Consider the following 17121-nt stretch of genomic DNA (forward strand, 5'->3'; position numbering starts at 1 on the left):
CAAAAAGAAAAAAACAGGGCAGATTCTCAGGAAAAGACACTTTACACATGGCCCAGCTACATCTCCTCCTCAGGATCACCCCATATAGTGGGCAGAAAGGCACTGGCAGATGCTCGGGGAGGCCAAATTTCTTGAAAACCCTGGGACAAAAACTCTGGGGCTGCTCCATGCGCAAATCCATCCGGGTTTGTCCAGCAGGCAAACTCATCACATGCTCAGGGGGCTCCTTTTTTGTTTTTAATCACAGAACCGTCCCAAAACAGTGTCCTGCCCAAGCCATCCAAGGCACAATGACCAAAAGCACTCTTCACATGCTCAGGAAAATGCTGCTGCAGAATCCCTCCACACAGGCTCGGCAGAAACGTTGCCCTCTGCCTATGCTCAGGGGCATTTCCCCCTCATGGAAGAGCGGCCCTGCAGGGCTCTAAAGCAGGAGGCGGGAAGGCGGCGCCCTCTGCCCATGCTCGGGGGCCGCGCCGCCCTCGAAGGCCCGCCCCGGCAGGAGGGACCGCGAGGCTCCTTGGCCCGGCCGCCCTCCCGCCGCCGCCGCCCCGCCTCGTGTCGCAGCAGAGCCGCCCAGCCCGCCCAGGCCCGCAGCCTCCATGTCGTGAGGGAGGGAGCGAGCGAGCGAGCGAGAAGGGAGGGAGCGAAGGGCGCGACTAGGCCGCGAGGCGCCGGGGGCTGGCGTAGTCGCGGCGGCCGGGCGGCGTGAGGCGGCGTGCGGCTGCTCCTCCTCCGAGCTCGCCCTCCGCGCCGATGTGGCTGCAGCAGCGGCTGAAGGGGCTGCCGGGGCTGCTGTCGAGCAGCTGGGCGCGGCGGGTGCTGCTGCTGCTGGGCCTGCTGCTGGCGGCCTCGTGGTTCGCGGGCGGGGGGGCCTGGCTGCGGGTCCTGCTGCTGCTGCTGCCGGGGCGGGCGGGGCGGGCGGCGGGCGGCGCGGCGGGGCTGTGCGTGCAGGCCGAGACCGGCGCCTGGCGGGCCCTGGCCGAGCGCGGGGAGGCGAGCCTGCTGCTGCCACCACCGCCCGGGGAAGGGGCCGCCGCCGCGCCGGGCCTGGTGGGCAACGGGCACCTGCTGCTGGACGTGGCCGCCAACCGCCTCTGGGTCGCCCCCCCGGGCCCCAACGCCCCCCCGGCCCACCGCACCGACTACCCGGCCCTGGCCCAGCTGCGGGCCCCCCCCAACGCCCTGGCCGAAGCGGGGGCCGCCGCCGTCCTGCTCAAGGACGGGGCCGTCCACAGGGTGCGCTGCGTCCTCGCAGGGCCGGCGTCCTCGGACGGGGCGGCCCGGGAGTGCGTGGCCGTGCGGGAGGAGGTGGTGGCCCACCGCGGGCGGCCACACCTGTACCTGCAGCGCCTGGCCATCGTCAACCCCACCGAGCGCCAGGTGGCCTTTGAGGTGAACGGACCGCTCGCCCCGGCCTCCCTGGGCCTGGGCGGCGGGGCGGCCGGGGCCGGCGGCAAGTTCGTGACCACCTTGGAGAAAGGCGGGGACCGGCAGTTCCTGCTCTCCTCGGGCCGCGTGCTCCTGCCGGACAGCGCCAAGGTGGTGCTGGTTGTGGTGGCCGCCAAGAAGCTGGTGGGCCGGGTGCAGGTGGCGCCCAAGTCCCAGTTCGACGAGACGTTGGTGTCTGTGGTGCACACCTCGGAGCCCATCGACGCCTCTCGCCTGGATGACACCTTCAGCAAGCTCCGGGAGGCGGCCAAGAGAGAGATGCTGGAGGTCCTGCGGATGAGGGTGGAGGACCTGCTGCAGGAGCACTGGAAGGCATGGGCAGACCTGTTCATCTCAGGTGAGGTTATTTGGCAGGTTCAGGCCGCTTGTATAAATGTTCATTAATGCTTACTGCTTGTAAGCGCAACCATTCTTACTGCCTGTTCAGCCCCCCTCCCCATCTTGCCAACATGGTGATAACACAGAGAATAACTGGCCGCCTAAAGCAGCCCACTGAATTCTGGAACTTGAGAATTTCCAGATTGAGGACTTTGGCCATTACACTGCATTAGATTAACATGCAATATAATCAGCGTTGACCTTTTGGCTGAGATAGAAAACCGGAAAGAAATCTAAATCATTTCTTTATGTTGCAGGGGTAGAAATGAGGAAGATCACGGATGCGCACACCCCTTCCAGCAAGACTGTCAACATGACACTCTACTACGTCCTTTCTACCACCCCGGCTCCCTTGCTGGATCCTCTCATTAGCAGTGAGGAGAAGGAGAAAATGGAAGCCACGCTGAATTATGCTGACCACTGTTTCAGTGGCCATGCCACGATGCATGCAGAGAACCTGTGGCCGGCGCACTTGCTGAACGTGCCTCAGGTGCTTCAGCTCTCAGATTTGTGGAAGCTGACCCTCCAGAAACGGGGGTGCAAAGGCCTTCTGGCGGCCGGAGCCCACGGCCTCATGCAAGGGATGGTGCTTAGCTTCGGAGGACTGCAATTCACAGAAAACCACCTCCAATTCCAAGCGGACCCAGACGTGCTTCACAATAGCTACTCCTTGCGCGGGATTCATTACAACAAGGACTTGATTAACTTGGCCGTTCTGCTGGACGCGGAGGGGAAGCCCTTTCTGCACGTCTCTGTGAAGGTCCAGGAGAAGCCAGTCCAGCTGTACGCTTGCGAGGGGGGCTGCTCCAACGAGCCTGTCGAGCTCACATCCGAGCTGCGGGGCCACACGTTCCCCGTCATGGTGACCCAGCCCATCACGCCCCTGCTCTACATCTCGACAGACTTGGTCCACCTGCAGGACCTGAGGCACACGCTGCACCTGAAGGCTATCCTGGCACACGAAGAGCACATGGCGAAGCAGTATCCCGGCTTGCCCTTCCTCTTCTGGTTCAGCGTGGCTTCCCTCATCACTCTCTTCCACTTGTTCCTCTTTAAACTCATTTACAACGAGTACTGCGGACCGGGGGCTAAGCCGCTGTTTCGGAGCAAGGTGTGAAGCCCGCCAGCCAGCCCTGTCTGGGGGCAGGTGCTGGATGCTCTGCCAGCTGCGCCGTTCTCTTGGGCTTCTGATCTGAGGCCGCTGGCCCGAGTTAGGAGTTTGAATGTCCCGGGGTCAGGCTGTGTGTGTGCGCGTGTGTGTGTGCAAAGGAAAAAGCAGCCCACATTCGATTTTTATCTTTTAGAAGCTTGCTCTGGTACAAAATTACATTTGAGGGTGTGATTTGCTTTTAGCACAGGTTCTGTTCTTGGGGACCACAGTTGCCTCCTGAATGCTTGACTGCAGGAAGGAGTAGTGTGCCACTGAATGTTCTGAGGTTTTGGTTGAGGAGGCTACAGGGAGGGGATCTGTTCAAATAAGTGCTGAACTAGTGTGAAGATCACAAAATGACCCTGAAAGCCAGGGGTGGGGGAGGAATTGCTCTTTACAGACTTGCTGCCTCTCCCAATGTGTATTGTTATGGATTATTGTGTTCTATTGGGTGTAAAGTTCATGTTACTGAGGAACGTCTAAGGCAAAGGAAACCTAGGAGCAGCCCTTCTTGCTCCTGTCTCCAGCACGTTCTAGGCCTGAAGGAAGGCGGCAGGGCTTTCCTCCCCTTCCTTTCCTTGGCAGGATCAAGTGCTGAACGGTGATAGTTCTAGTAGACTCACAAGAAGCAGAGAAGTCAGCCAAGGGACAGCAAGGCTGTGCCTTCACGTTTCCCCCTTCCTCCGCCCCAGAGGTGAGGCAGGAGGGCAGCAGCTGAAATGAAGGGTCCTACAGCCTAGTTGTGTTCGTAGTTTGCACACCCAACAAGCATTCTCAAGCAAGGAGGTGCTGTGCCAGTGGACCTTCGTGGCTGCTTGCAAGGCAGAGGTTCTCTGTTGGCTCTGAAAATTAGATTTTGATGTAACGTGGGATAGGAAGCTGCACCAAATTATTATTTTTTTTGTAATGCAACAGAGGGAGAGGGAGAAGTGGCTAGAAGTTCCCCTTGTAAAGCGTGCATACGACTGGAGCCGTAGCACTCACTCAGAAGCTTTGTATTGATTTCTTCCTCCGTGTGCTGTGTGTGTGTTTAAAGTTCCCATGGCCTTTTTTTTTTCCGCATCATGTTCCTGTTAAATAACAGTTGGTAGAAGCAGCTGCCGTCATTCCCTCAGTATGAAGAACATATAGCTGCTCCTGACATCAGCCCCCATTTCACTTTGGGTTCCTAGAAATGTTTGGTAAATGCCAGGACGTCACATTAAAGACTGCCCAGGCAATACTGACCAGCAAAGGAGGGCCAGTCACCATCACAGGAGTGTTAAGTCATTGTCCCTCCAGATTGAATGGCCATTTCCATGGGAAAGGGAGAAGGAGAAGAAGGGGCAGCCGCCAGGCTCTCTCTGTATCGTGTTGTTGCACAGCAGTGTGCCTCCCTCTGTGAGAACCATCAACTTTTTATAGCCAAGGTGAGAGGTAACGCAGAGCAAAATAATTGCATGTAGCTCCCAAGCACAGGAGCGGCCGTGTGGGTGCTTGTGTCATTTAAAGATAGCACAGAAAAAGACTTCCATGTCGGGCAGCAGTGATGTCCTGTGGGACATCTTTGAACTGCAGGTGAGATGAACAGTGTGGAATTAAAAGGCCTTGGGCCGCTCGGTGGGCGGAAGGATGTCGAAGGCAGTGCGGCCTGCAGCAGGAAGAGCAAAGGTCCTTCCCGGGCAGCCTGCCCATTGTGCCTTGAGGAGGAGGAGGAGGAAACAGGAACTGTGCGCGTTCCCTTCTCTCCTGAGGTGTGTTGGCTTCCGTCACAGGTACCCCCTTCAGTGGAGGAGGATACTTGAAAATTACACTGTCTTTCCCCCTGCTTAATTTTATAGGAAAACAAGCCAACGCCCTCCCCTTTTTTTGGTCCTCACCTGAATGATGCAGTTCTACTCTCCCCCTTCGCTTCTAATTGTATGTTGTCTCATTTATCTGTGTGCATTTTAATTTATTGCCAGTTGATTGGGGATGTTGAATCACTGCAACTTTGAGGGTGAATAACAGCCAATTAAGAATGTCCGTGTTTAATCCAGTGCCGCAAATGGGGTTCTCCGCCTTTTGTGAACAAAGCTTACACAATAATCAACTTTGATTGGAGGGGTGTGCGTAGGTGAGCCATGGGTTTTCTTGTTCCAAACATGTTGCAATGTCCTGTTTCTAAATTCGGGGTTGTGGGGTGAGACACAAACTTCCCGATGGTTTGAACATTGTTTGATTTTACAAATACCAAAGGTTTTGTTTTTTAAGGAAATAAATACAGTTCAAGCCTACACTTGGCGGTTATAATTGTGCATTCTGTGGGGTGTCTCCCCCCTCCCCGCTTTGGGTTGCTGATATCTCTCAGTTATCCTAACTGTAGAAGGGTAATATTCATGAGCTGTCCCTTTCTGTTGTTTTCATTAAATTGCACATACACATCTCTCTTCAAAACTGCCTTCCTAACAGCACAGATAAGCAGGAGAGACTTCCTACCGTTTTCCATGTTGCACAGCCAGTTCTTTCTTCACACACAGCATCTCCTGTTAGGTGGACAAGAAATAAAAGGGTGAGGTAGCCCATATCTCTGTTTTTCTTTATCCCCGTCCCCCTCTAAGGGAGGAGTTATTCTTAGTTTCCAAGAGCCACTCTTGGAGGGAAAAAAGGACATTTCCTGCATTTCTGCTTAAAATATTCAGACCAGCTTACGAGAGAGAAATAATTTAGCAGAAGTCAAAATCCAAACAACTCTAGAGCCTTAAAAGCAGCTATAATATAAATGCACACACCTTCTTTGATTGGCAGTGCTGCCAGTGACGGAAACCGAGATTCTGGGCGTGGCTTCCCAGGCCAAATCAAGACATGTCCTCTTCCACCTTCCGGACCCCCAAGTCCTCAACTAGGGCAGAGATGCCCCAACTTACTACAATACCACCCTGAAAGTGGGTGACCGGACAAGATGATATTCCTACCTGGAACTGTGGATGGTGTGTGAACGACAATAGGGTTCCCCAGAGGGGCACAGTCTGGAAAGCTGCATCTAAGTACATCTTTTCACAGTGTCTCTTCCAAGAATTTTAGCTCCTGGTTCTTTCCAAGTCGGTTTCCAGCGAACTGAAAGTGTGGGAATTTTGAGTCAAGGGAAACAGCCTTTCTCCCTAGAAAATCCAATTTTAGTATCAGATTTTAAAAAATTATATGTCTTTGCGGCGTAATGTAAATTCACAAAGAGGAATTCACAAAAATTCACAAAAAAAAAATTCACAAAAAGTGCAGAAGCTGAGATCAGAAAGATGTTTCTCTTTTACGCTAAGAATACAAGAACTCAAATCCTACGGAGAGCCCTTCCGGAAGCAGCCCAAAGTTCAGAGGCTGGAATGCCACTTGCAAACAACGGCCACGAGAGGCCAGTAGAGGAACGCAGAGTGAATTCCAACCAAGGGACTGTGGATTCCGCTGGTGACCAAATTGTGCCTCTACAGATGCTCATAGACTACAATTCCCATGAGCCCCTACTGGGGTCCATGGGGATCTGGAGAGACACAGGTTGGTCCCCCCTGGTTAGACCCAGAATAAAACTTTGTTAGTCTTCAAGGTGTCACGGGGCTCAGCAATGTTGAGGAAACGGTCCAGAAAAATTCAAACCATAAGCAGAATATCCGTCAACACCCATGTGACACCAGTGGCCTAAAAGACGTTCCACGGAATGGCTGCTTTGGAAGGGGGACATTATGGCCGGTGAAAGTCCCTCCCCTCCTCAGATCCCGCCACCTGTTGGCCACCCAAACTAAGAGTGACGAGACCCCCCAAGTCACCCTGCGGCCTTGTTTGCCTAGGTTGCCAACTGCAGATGAGAAATTTCCTGGGAGTCTGGGGGTCTCCAGCCTGGGGGTGTCAGGGTCTAGGGAACAGTTTATCCAGGAGATCTCCAGACCCTGCCTGGAGGTTGGCAAGTCTATTCATGACAGTTCCAATTCCCACCTGAATCTGACTCCAGCACTTTAGCCGCTGTGCTACACAATGTTGTTTCTTAGATTGTAGCATCACCATGTTTTTTTGTGACCAGGAGCCAGTGTCGTGTCATGGTTAAGGGCTGTGGCTCTGGTGAGACGGGTTTGATTCCCCGCTTCTCCACATGCAGCCAGCTGGGTGACCTTGGGCTAGTCACAGTCTTGTTGGAGCTGTTCTCACAGAGCAGTCCCTCTCCGAGCTCTCTCAGCCCTACCTACCTCACAGGGTGCGGGGAGAGGAAGGGAAGGCGATTGTAAGCCGCTTTGAGACTCCTTCAGGTAGGGGAAAGCAAGGTAGAAAAAAACCAGCTCTTCTTCCTTTGGGTCTCCGCCAGGTTTTGCTCTGATGGGGCTTTATATAGCCAATTCCCTTCAGTGCCTTACTAGGGGCCGGGTCTATTCGCTGGTTCCGCTGTCCTTCCCCATTAGCTAGCCGGACAGGAATTTCGGCTTGTTTGGACACAAACACCTCCTCTTGTCATGCCCAATAAGGCCCCAAATGAGCCAAGGCAGGAGGAGGGAGGACATGTCACCACTCCTGGATGTCAGATGACAGCCCGGCGGAGGCTGGAGATGGGAAAGAGTGCATGCTTTGGATCCCCTGCCCCTCTGTGTGGACTTGAGCACGTCGCCCAGGCTGGAGTGACCAGAGAAGGTCCTTGGGGAACTTCCAAGTCGGGGAAGGAGAGGAAGAGAAAGGAGGGCTCCAGTGGTCAGGGGGAGAAGGGGACTGTACCATCTAGACCCTGGGGAGGACCAGCCAAAAGCCCCACAGGAGTGATTAATCAGGGCCCGCAAGGGGTGGCCCTCAGGGGTGATTAGTCAGGGCCCGCAAGGGAGCCTTGTGCATGGCTTGGCCTTAGGCCCCTTTCTCCAGCTGCCGTTTGCATTCTGAGCCGTAGCATATATGCCCAGCGGTTGCCCATTAGCCCGTCAAGCCGCCCTCCACAAATAGGAGCTTGCTTCGTTATCATCCCCCAGAGAGGGAGCTTGCTCACCTGGAAGCGTATTCAGCAGGAGACAAGCCGGCCTTTAAAAACACAGGTTTTGTTCCCGTTTCATTAGCAAAATGGAACTTTTTCAAAAGGAGACCCTCAAATGGGGCTCATTAAAATTACTTATCAAGAGTCCTGCAGGATTGAGCCAAACTGCAAAATATGAATTCCCCTCCACCCCTCCCCTCTCATTCGAGGCCCACAGACGGGGCCTCAGCCATCTCCCCCTCTTGCGACAGGGAGCTCCACAAGGGATTGCAAGGATCTTGGCCTGCACATCTTCTCCCACATACCTTTCTATTTCCTGGATTTTACGCTAACGTCTTTCTTTCGACACCCGGTCCCCAGCTCTGGCCTAATTTATGGGAACCGTGGGTGGGGCGGGTGGGGGTCTTCTTCGTGGCATGTCGAGTGCAGGAGCAGGTTCTATTTCGAGAAGGTGTCGGTTGGTTTTAGCAGGAGGGAGGCTAAAATTAGGTCTCCCGTGGCTGTTTTTGAAAACACCTTGCAGTGACAAGCCCTCGAAGTTTCGGAGAGACGCCCTTCAAGTCGGCCATGTGGCCCGAGAAACACTTACATGGGCAACGGGAATGAGGTCACCCTTGCGGGTGGCCAATGGGGGCTGGCGGAGGGGGAGGAGCCCCAGGGGACGCCAGCAGGCAAGACTCGAACGCGGTCCAAGTACTCTGTGTCGGCAGGCGGCCGAGTGCAGGGCGAGGTGTGAGGTCAGATGTCGACAGCCAGATAAGGGACTCCTCTCCAAACTGCTTTCTATTAACGGCCATCCAGTCCGGACACCGCCCCCCTCCTGCCGCTCCAGCATTTAGAACAAATCCACGAGTTTACCAGGGCCTGGCATAAGAGTCCCAACATCTTCCTCACCTGGGGACCACTCACACACACAGGGAGGGGCTCTGCTCACCTGAGGAAATGCCGACACGTGCAGTTTACGAAACATCATCATGTCCATGGGTACGTGTCAGATTATTTTGCACAGTAGCCATGAAACAGAACCACGAAAACCCTGGCAGTCTATACCCTAGGGCTTGCCAACTCTAGGTCAGGAAATTTCTGGAGATATGGAGGTATAGACGGAAGAGGGACGGGATCGGGGCGGGGCTGGACCCCAGTGGGGGACAATGGCATGGACCCCACCCTCCCAAGCAGCCTTTTTCTCTGTTGCCTGGAGAGCAAAGGTAATTCCTGGGGGTTGGCAACCCTAGGCTAGAAACAAGCATTTTTTAAAAAAACTGAAGGCACTCAAATGGCTTTGCCAGCATAGAGCAGAAGCCAGCTGCAGACACAGCACTGACTGGCTAGCACCTGTGGCGTGACCCAGAAATCTGGGGCTTCAGAGCAGACCAGTCAGTCCCTAGGACCCAGCTCCAACTCTGGGAACAAGGCATCGGCACTCCAATCCTAAACTCACAGGGTGAATTCAGGAGGAGGGAGTGCACAAAATACCTTGTGCCCCACGGGGGCCGTTATGTGGAACGTCCCCTGCCCTCCGGGGCCCTCCAGACGGAAGCCGAGACCTTCTTACATCCCCCCTTGCTCTGCTGGCTCCTCCGTTCTTCTGACGTCTTGGAAGGGCTGCTCGGAAGGGCCATTCCCTGGTCCCCGCGGGCTCCCGGCGGGTGATGTCATGGCCTTGCACCCATCTGCACACTTCAACGCCAAGCCAGGCTGCGGCATTATCGCTGGGAGATGACCCGGTGAAGAAAGCCCTCTTGGCCCCGTCAGACGGCAGCTATGCGAGGAATCCTAGGGGGGCTGGCGAGCATCCGGGGCAGTCTGGACCCTGCCCCCAGCCTTCCGCCGGTCTCTTTAGGGCCGGCCGCCAGGTGACGCAGAGGGGTGGGGGCGCGGGGCACAGATCAGTGCTCCGCTAGGCCCATCTTTGGGCAGCCTTGTGGGGAAAGTGGGAGAGAAGGGCTGTTCCCCACCCCCCACCCCGGAGGTCACCCTGTTCTCCCAGGGCCTCAGAGCAGCATATGGGCCCTCCCTTCCTTTTCATCTCACAACTCCTCCCAGGTGCTGGAGAAGAACACCCAGCTGGGCCAGGGTCTCCTCGGCTGCAACTGCCGGAGCCAATTCTGTTCCCCGGCTTTGCCCGCCCGGCTGCCCCCAGGGCTCTGCTCTGAAGGCTCCCTGCCCCTCAGCCTCCGTCTCTGTCCGCTTCCCCCCCCCCCAGCCGCCTCTCCCGCTGGGCTTCCTGAGCATCAACCCGAGGTGACAAATGGGCCTGACAAAGCAAGCAGCGTCCAGGCCCAACACTCTGGAACGGACTCCGGCCTTAAGCTCCTCCGACGCACAGCCTGGCCGAGCCAAACATTCCTTCCTCGCCAACAGAAAGAGCAACAGCAGAAGTTGGTGCCTTTGGCTGGGCAGAAACGCCACGGGAAAGGCACTCTGAGGGGTGGGCACGGAGCGCCTGGCACAGCTGTCAACGCGCCACACAACAGTATTTAAATAGTGAAAGGCACCCGAGATCCCCAAAGCACTCGCAAGGAAAGGAGTTTGCCTGTTGTGTCTCTGCACACCGTGTGTCGACAGAGCTTTCTTGCTGTAGAAAAGGGGCAGTATCCAGCCAGTATCTGCAGTTTGCCCCGTTTTTCTACCTCAGGAGCGTCCAGTTGGCTGTACTGAAAAGATACGGCAAACAGGCCATCTTCCAAGGAGGCTGCCTGACCTCTCTCTGAAACAGAGCTGGCTGGGCCTAGTTGCATCTTTCCTGGCTGGACAGGGGAGCCTTTGTCACCATCAGAAAGCAGCGATCCGCTCCCCCGTCTCTCCGGGCTCCTAGCTGTGCGCACCTGAGTCATGCTTCCCTCCCCCCAGAGACGTAGGCGGGAGACGTATCACCCTAACCCCGACTCAGCTCTTGACGGAACTCCTTTGCCGTCCTCGGTTAATTCGGTGAGCCCTTTTGGACCCCCCCTCCCGCCTCGCATGACTTGCTGCAGCTTCAAAGGGCGGTGGCGCCACCGCTGGGCCTGTCGTCAGGGCCGGGTCTCCAGCTTGCGCCAGGAGTTGGCACGAGGCCCCCGAGCCCTAATTATTATGGCACATTAACATTTTTGCTCAGGCGCCCCCAGAGCCACTGGGTCAGCCCTTAGCGTCATGTCCGCCCTGGCTGTCTGGAGCCACTTGCTGGACACCTACGCCTCGCCCCCCCTGCCAACAACACGAGGGGGGGGCGGTTCCAAAGAGAGGGGGGCAAACACAGACCTCTTCTGTAGGGCAACTCTGTCGATCCAGCGTGGCGTGCCGGTTAATGTCTCCGATGCAGGGGCAGGCCGGGGCAAGCTTTCCTCTGAATGTCTCTGGCCTTCCAAACCCTACAGGGCTGGCGTAGGTCAGCTGTGGCTTTGTGGCACTTTCCACACACACACCCCGGGCCCCTGGCAAGTCCATCGCAGGATCAGATCTGAACCCAGATCACGACTTGTTTCTCTCTCCTTTTTCAGGGCTACACAAATCAGCCAGTTCCCCCTTTAGCATTTCTCTTGAAGGAAACGTCTCTCCCTCCTAAACAGAAAAACAGCCTATGAGTTTTCGAAACAGTTTTCCAAGTTTCAGGCCAGGCATCAAGGCAGCTCTTCCAGCTCCCAAGCGACAGGAACATGGCCAGGAAGGCTGCAATGGGGGGATACGTCTCTCTCTCTCTCTCTGGGGCGACCTCGTGAGCCGGTGTGAAAAATTAATCAACAGGTTTCTGATGCTCCTTCCAGCCCCGGCAGCTCGGCCTAATTAGTCGGCTCAGTGTCCGTCCCCTGCCAGGCGTGTGGGTTTCTCGGGCAGCGCTGAATTACGCTCAGCGCCACAGGGAATGCCACGGTGTACAGGGAAAGCTGGAAAGGGCTGGATGTGACACTGGAGGCTGCTTCAGCTTCGTGGAGAATAATCCCTCTCTTTCTGTGTGTGTTTTTTAAAGCATGGTTCTATCCCTCATGGCTGCAAAGAGATGCTTGGAAACATTTGTCCATTTGCTAGTTTGATATGTTTGCTAACCTGCCGCACAGCCAAAGATTGAGAGAAGACAAGCCTGCCTTTTTAAAAATCCTGCCCTTTCCTCAGGGAGTTGAAGATAGTTATTTCTTGCTCTACTTTATCGGCACAACAACCCTGTGAAGCAGGCCAGATTCAGAGTAGAAGAGCCCTGGTGAGCTTCATTACTTAGTGGTGAGGTGAATCCCAGGCTCCCCCACCCCTCGTGCTTGGGGCTGTTCCTCGTGCTTGGGGGAGCTCCTTTCCTCCCACCAAGGCAGCCAGAGAGAAAGGCACCACAGCCAGGGACTCATCCCTCATGCTTGGGCTGCCTTTACCAGACATTTGTGTCTGGTTTTAATTGCTCTAAGGCTGTGGAATTCATTTTGGGGAGTGGGAAACTGGGTGGAGATGCAAGAAGTCCCACCTGTTGCATCACCTATAACAGACACCCTGAGAGAGCTCTGAGAGAACTGCTCTGCAAGAACAGCTCTAAAAGAACCATGACGGTACCAAAGTCACCCGACTGGATACATGTGGAGACAGAGTGGGGAGGGCTGCTCTGGTGCCTCTTAAGAACTGCCCACAGGACACAAACTCTTGCCACAGACCAAAAGCATGGTGGCACATGAATGAATGAATGAATGAATGAATGAATGAATGAATGAATGAATGAATGAATGAATGAATGAATGAATAGGGGTTGCCCTGAAACCCTGGTTGGTCGCCGAGGTCTTGAATCTAACCCCAGGCCCCTCTCCCCAGGATGAGAGCTGCAGTCTCCCTGGGCCAGCCAGCTGCCCCTCCTCTCTGCCCCACATTTCCTCCTTTCCCCTCACGGCAACGTTTCTCTGTGGGCTCTGCTTGGTTTCTTCCTCCCCTGTTCGGATGGATTTTGCAAGCCAGTTGAACATCTGAGGACTCCCTGAAACCGACAGCTGCAGGGAGCACCAGGCAAGGGAACCAAGAGCAGGAGAAAAGGCTGCCGGCATCTGCCAAGACGGAAGCTGCTCTTTTCATGCCCAGCCAAAGCAGAGCGCAAAAAAAACACACCACCCACCTGCAGAGAGAGAGAGGGAGAGGGAGGGAGAGAGGGCGAATGTTTGCAGAGATGCTCAATTAATTCCTCCTCTTCTGCGACAAAGGATGAGACCCCCCTGAACCAATCCTTGGGTTCTTCCAGGAGTTTGGGGTGGACTTGGGAGGGGTCAAGGGAGGTATAAGAAGCGGGGAGAAGAAACCGCCTGTGCACCTCACCTCGGGAACAGCTTGGGAGAAGGCCCTCTGAGACCCCCCCAACAAGGATGAGCCCCAAGTTCTTTTGCTCTGGCTGGTTTCTGCTGATCCTGCTGTTGACGCATGACCAAGGACGGGCCAAGCCAATGACCAACATGCAGGTAAGAGACCCACCTGGTTCCCCAAGAGACGAGGGAGGCTCCGCTGGGAGGTGGAGGTGGAGAGGCACCCGGTTGTAGTTGTCATGTTCCAGAGCATGGCTGGCAGGGAGAAAATGTTTAATTAGAAATGTGGGGTTGGAAGATAGTTTCACAGATTCCGTGGACAGCCCAGAAACAGCCCAGTAAATCAATTAAAGTCAGAACTCTCCCCAGGCGTTAAAAGACAAGAATCACCAGGAAAGACGATTATGCCAGGAAAAGAGGGAGGCAGCAGGAGAAGAGGGGGACCCAACCAGCCATGGATTGGGTCCATCAAAGCAGCTGCGACCCTTGAGACAGACTGTAAACAGACAGGGCGTTGGGGAGGGTGAGAATTCATAGGGTTGTCCTAAGTTGAAAGCAATATGACGGCATTTTAATGCACATTCACAAAGAGCAGGACAGGAGCTCGGGGAACATCTAGCCCAGGGGTGGTTAAACTGTGGCCCTCCAGGTGGTTAAACTGTGGCCCTCCAGCGAACGCTGGCAGGGGCTCATGGGAATTGTAGTCCATGGACATCTGGGGGGCCACAGTCTGACCACCCCCGATTTAACCCAACCTCCTGCCTCAGGCAAAAAGGTGCAACCAAGTCCCCCGGAGGGATGGCTCCCCAGCCTCTGTTTCTATCCAGGCAGAGTCCTCCTCCTCCTCCTCAGGCAGGCTGCCTCACTGCTAAGCAGCTCTTACCTCCAGGAAGACAATTTCAGGAGGACAGCCCTGCTGGGCAGTGGTAGAAGAGATGGGTTCGAGTCCTGGCGCACCTTCAAGACCAACAAGGTTTTCAGGGTCTGAGTCCAGGCTCCCTCTGTCCGAGTCTTGCTGGTCTCTAAGGAGCTCCTCTGGTCCACCTTCAGGAAGAAGCTCTGGAACAAGAGAGAAGGAGTCTGCTCACCCTGAGGGCCTGTCTCCTTGTTCTGCAAAACTGCGGCGCCAGAGGGATATCCCAAGGGACAGCTGGGCAGGACGGAAGGGGGCCAGCTGGTCTGGCTCTGTTGCTCTCTTCCCAAGGGGGTTGAATCCTGCAGACCCACCCCACTGACCGTGGCTACGGAATGGATCTACACAGGATCCAACCCACGGACGCTGGCGTTTCACTTCTAAAAATACTAGCCTCAGGTTATCTTTTTAGAGAGCAAGGGAAATCTTCTCCCTTTCCGTCAGGACGTTGCTTCTGAGCCAGTTGAGAAGCTGAGCCATTATTATTGCTGATGATTGCCCCAGTGATAGGAGTCAGGACCAGTCTGCACCAAGAAATCTAGAATGCCAAGACTTGCCACAATCTGGAAATGAACCCGGCTGGCTTTCCTTCCCCCACCCGCTCTGCCTTTCAGGCCTTGTCCAAGTTGCTAGAGGAGGACCTGGAGCGCCCACTGGGGACTGAGGAGACGGAGCAGGAGCAGGAGCAGGAGCAGGATGAGACCCTCCTCACCGGGGCCATGGAGCAACACGACACTCCGCCCCCCTGGTCCAGGAACCCCTGGGAAGGGGGCTCCCTTTCGGAAAGCGCCCTCCAGCGGCTCGTCAGCGATCTCCTGGGGTCCTCCCGGAGCGTCCGGGGCAGAAGTAAAAAGGGGCTCTCGAGGGGCTGCTTTGGCGTCAAGCTGGACCGAATCGGAGCCCTGAGTGGGCTGGGATGCTGAACTGCCAAGTTGATGGTAAGACAGAGACACACCGGGTGCCCTCTGCGCATTTTTCTTAAGTGTGAAATCCCATCCATCTAAGGCTGCAAATTCCTACCACTGAAAGCAGTTTTGTGCCGGAGGAGATGCGGGCAATTCGGAAGTTCACTGTACTAATTATTTCCGAAATGGTGCACTGTGAGAAAAATGCTCCCAAGCGACATAAAGGCTCTGGTCTCTGCATGATTCACCGGGGGGGGGGGGGCTCTGACTAATTAGCCTCTGCCATGGGGGGGGGTGTATTATGAGAGGTTAAGTCGCGGATGATGTATTCATGAGCTCCCAAACAGTCTATGGCTAAGAGTCTTGCTCAGGTCTCCATGACGCGGTGGGGGATGGGTAATCCGGCTATGGGGCAGCAGCGAGTGATCCAGCCACTCCACTAGGGGTCCCTGTTTTCAGGGAGGCTGCCTGTTGAATCTCTGTGTTTCTGGCCAGAACAGCGACTCATGCAGAGCCACAAAGGAGGAGCTCCTCAGTGGACGAGTAATTCTCACTTGTATGCACCATAGCATAAATGCAACCAATACAGTTTGCTTTTCCATGGCATCTCTGTGTCTCCAGCAGATATTATTTTGCAGAGGCTCTACTTCCTGGGAGAAAGGTCCCTCTTCGAAAATGTGATTTGCCACCTCCACTTTTCACAATACCTATTTGAAATATATCGTCAGGTGGGCACACAGTCAAATCTGTTTTAAAAATCTGCAGCCCAGTTAGCTGAAGAGACCTTGTTTGTCTCCCCCAGAGGGCTTCCCCCCAATTCATCTCAGAAGCCCCTCCATGAAGTGTTGCAGCCCTGGACCGCTGGCAGAGAGCTAACTTTTGCATTGCTTCCCCCTGCAGGCCGTGGTGCCCCAGGTGAGACCACAATCCCTGGCCCTCCAGACTCCTCATTCAACCGCTGCAAACAAAGCCACATCAAATGAACCTCTCGCCGTCCTGAATCTAACTGCAGCCCAAATACTGCTGGACCTTTGACAGCTCATCCATGTGCGCCTGACAAATAAAAAGTGCTTTTTTCATACAACCCACACTTGGAAAGGGGGCAGAGATGGCTTCTTGCTTAAACAAAGGAGTCCTCAGATTTCTTGGGAATGCCATGCACCTGTTAGCCATGACAGATCAATGGAGCCTCCATGTGCAGAGGCAGTGTACCTCTGAATGCAGAAGGCTATCTCCATCTCGCTTTCTACTTTCAAAGTCCCCAGGAGCATCTGGGAGGCCACACCTGGGTGCAGAGTGCTGCGTTACATCAGGGGTCTCCACCCTCTTGGGGCCTCTGGGGACATGCAGAATTCTGACATGGTGGGGGTGGGGTGCAGCAACAAAATGGCTGCCACAGGAGGCGGGGCCAACTGCAAAGCGATTGCCGCAGCATAACTTCAGTCACATATTGTGCTATGCTACATTTTACAAAACCAGAGTCCTTGCTGGTCAAATCACCATCCGGCTCCACTCTGCCCCCAAAAGGGCCCTGGTGGGTGCTGTAGTGACCACGGGGACCGTGTTGGGGACCTTGGCATGGATCCACCTTGGAGCAGTCTACTAGCTGTTGTTGTTGTTGTTGTTGCTTTTAACGTAACTGTTTGCATGTGTGAATGAGCCTGCTCGGATTACAGGAAAACGTATTCATGTCACCCCCAACATTATTCAGCAAAATCAGCTCATACTGAGGAGCCCAGAGACAGAAGAGCACACAGCAGCCTACTCTGTGGAACAAGCTCTTGATTGCCCCCCCCCTTCCTTATTTGTACCAATGTATTAATTTATATGTCCCATGTATGTGTAATAACTATTTGTGCAAATCACTCCGTGGTAAAGTTTATGGAATAAATTAGTTTTCATAATTCGTCCAATTAATTGTACTGTGCTTTTGGGGGATGGGAGAAACACTGGTCTTTTTGTTCACTTTTAATCCAGCTACTGCTGGGACAGTTTGCAGACAAGTTGCGTAAAACCCTGACACTCCAAAGCCGGAGTCCAGGAGGGGCACCTTTAAGACCCATTCAGTTTTAGTCCAGGCATCTGCTTTCATTTCTCCTCCTGGTGTGTGGCTCAGGGCCTTCAGG

General features: G+C 54.8%; 2 protein-coding genes across 2 annotated transcripts; both read left to right on the forward strand.

The window, feature by feature from the left end:
* Positions 1-479: 479 nt before the first annotated feature.
* KIAA2013 (KIAA2013 ortholog) lies at positions 480-5235 on the forward strand. Its single transcript, XM_077312139.1, has 2 exons — positions 480-1789; positions 2088-5235. Exons 1-2 carry the CDS (start codon positions 757-759, stop codon positions 2945-2947), a joined length of 1893 nt encoding a protein of 630 aa, XP_077168254.1. The 5' UTR covers positions 480-756; the 3' UTR covers positions 2948-5235.
* Positions 5236-13014: 7779 nt separating this feature from the next.
* Positions 13015-16899, forward strand: LOC143824390 (C-type natriuretic peptide 1-like). The gene is made up of 3 exons (XM_077311634.1): positions 13015-13333; positions 14705-15028; positions 15896-16899. The coding sequence occupies exons 1-2, from the start codon at positions 13241-13243 to the stop codon at positions 15011-15013; spliced, it is 402 nt and encodes a 133-aa protein (XP_077167749.1). The 5' UTR covers positions 13015-13240; the 3' UTR covers positions 15014-15028; positions 15896-16899.
* The last annotated feature ends 222 nt before the right edge of the window (positions 16900-17121 follow it).

This window comes from Paroedura picta, chromosome 15 (genome assembly GCF_049243985.1).
Source record: "Paroedura picta isolate Pp20150507F chromosome 15, Ppicta_v3.0, whole genome shotgun sequence".
Classification (NCBI taxonomy): domain Eukaryota; kingdom Metazoa; phylum Chordata; class Lepidosauria; order Squamata; family Gekkonidae; genus Paroedura; species Paroedura picta.

What these genes read in the sequence shown, in the direction of transcription:
- LOC143824390 (XM_077311634.1), top strand. Translation starts at nt 13,241, where the DNA reads ATGAGCCCCAAGTTCTTTTGCTCTGGCTGGTTTCTGCTGATCCTGCTG. An exon ending in AGCCAATGACCAACATGCAG is followed by an intron (nt 13,334 to 14,704) that starts GTAAGAGACCCA and finishes TCTGCCTTTCAG; the next exon opens with GCCTTGTCCAAGTTGCTAGA.
- KIAA2013 (XM_077312139.1), top strand. Translation starts at nt 757, where the DNA reads ATGTGGCTGCAGCAGCGGCTGAAGGGGCTGCCGGGGCTGCTGTCGAGC. An exon ending in GGCAGACCTGTTCATCTCAG is followed by an intron (nt 1,790 to 2,087) that starts GTGAGGTTATTT and finishes TTTATGTTGCAG; the next exon opens with GGGTAGAAATGAGGAAGATC.